The sequence below is a fragment of the Microcaecilia unicolor genome, chromosome 2 (assembly GCF_901765095.1).
Source record: "Microcaecilia unicolor chromosome 2, aMicUni1.1, whole genome shotgun sequence".
NCBI classification, from domain to species: Eukaryota; Metazoa; Chordata; class Amphibia; order Gymnophiona; family Siphonopidae; genus Microcaecilia; species Microcaecilia unicolor.
Window position 1 is genome coordinate 390,455,442 of NC_044032.1, and position 1,625 is coordinate 390,457,066.

The window sequence follows — 1,625 nt, forward strand, 5'->3', positions numbered from 1 at the left end:
TGAAAATCTAGCTATGCTCTTGGGGTTAATATGCCCCCGGTTTTGTAAAATGTGCTCTACGATGTTTAATAGTCAGAAGCTAGAAGAACCTTGACTCAGGTTATACCAGGTCAGTTTCTAAGTAAGGAGGCTAGCATCTTAAAAAGCCAAATGCATGCTGCTGCTTGTCTGCTTACGCGACAGTGTGTGGAGGAAGAAGATGGGGAAGTGCTCTGGTAGAGTCCTAGAAAGTCTGAAAGGCAAAATGATGGGTTTGATACAGAACTAGGGAACACTGAGTCTACCCCATCTTGTTTTCCTAATTAAGCAATTGGAGCGCTGCCGCTGCGCTGCGGAGGAAAAATTAAAACAGCTCGCCCCGCCCCACTAACGCGTCTTAAGTCACGTGGCGTCTCGATCTTCCTGTAGGGGGCGTTCCGGGGCCTTGGTGTGACGTTGCCGCTATTGGTTGGTGGGTTCACCGTCTATAAAAGCAACGGCGCGGAAGGGGCGGCTGCTTCTTTTCCATCGCCATTTTGTGTGTTGCTTGATTTTTTAGGGGGTTTCACTACCTTGTTCCCCGCGCGCGCGGACATATTTAGTGAATGGCAAGTACGATCGGGAACAACAGCATGGATGAGTTCGCCGAAGGCTCGAAAATTAATGCCAGCAAAAACCTGCAGGATAATGGGTACGTACAAGCTGATTTGCAGACGCAGATCCCTTTATACTTTCTTTTGCGTTTGTGGTGTATGTCTGTATTTTAAACAAACTGCAGTAAAAAAAAAAAAAAAAGCCATCTATGAAAGTGAATTGCGAGCGATGCCTGGTTAAGTAGCCGTAGGTCATCGTTTGTGATGTTAATAATAAACGTCTTTCCTTAATGTCTCTGTTACTTTTTAAAATTACTTATTTTGTCTCGCAGTGCATGAAAATTAAATCGAAAGGTGGTATAGATGCGCATTCTGTCGGCAGAGTTCGGCATCCGTGAGGATGGGGTGGGCGCTTATGGCGGGATAAGCTTGCGCTGTACAGGATGTCCTGCCACATGCTGCGGCGCGCGCGCTTATTCACTTTCTGTCTGTCTCTCTATTGTGCGTGACGTGGTGACCGACATCTCCTCCGTAGCTGTCAATCGGGGAGAGTGATGATGTCACGGGCGGCCAATGAGAATGCTCTGATGTATGAGGTTTTGCATGGGGTACGCCTCTCCTTAACTCTGCACGGGAGGGGAGGGAAAACGGAGAAGATGCATGCAGAGAACTCGAGTCCGGCGCTGTAGAAAACTGAGTACCGAAAGAAATTTGCAAATTATATGTATGTTAGTGCTGAAGATTGGAGGCTAAAGGGGGGAGGAACATTCCTGGCGGATGCCCAGTCAACGAGCACCGCTGTTCTACCTCTTACGCCTGGAAACTTTCATGGACTCTTGGCCCGGTGGGTGGGAATGTAAAGGGGTAACTGAGGAGCAGACGCTGTTAAGCAGTGTTCGGCCGGCAGAATTGGTGCGGGGAGGTGTGCTGTGTATCCATGCTTTCTCTGTTAGGAGGCATGGCTACAAGTTCTAACTGATGGGAGCAAACATCTCCAGATCTCTTAACTCTATGCTATCGAGGCTTGCAAGCTACACAAAAACCAAAACCAAT

General features: G+C 48.1%; 1 protein-coding gene across 2 annotated transcripts in view; it reads left to right on the forward strand.

Annotated features, from left to right (window-relative positions):
- Positions 1 to 494: 494 nt before the first annotated feature.
- HNRNPDL (heterogeneous nuclear ribonucleoprotein D like) overlaps positions 495 to 1,625 on the forward strand; it is a 19,164-nt gene continuing 18,033 nt past the window's right edge. For both annotated transcript variants that reach the window (XR_003940655.1, XM_030190580.1), the window contains exon 1: positions 495 to 670. Coding sequence is in view for 1 of the 2 variants with exons in the window: in XM_030190580.1 (XP_030046440.1) it covers positions 585 to 670 (86 nt within the window). In the remaining variant the exon portion in view is untranslated. The remainder of the gene's footprint in view (positions 671 to 1,625) is intronic.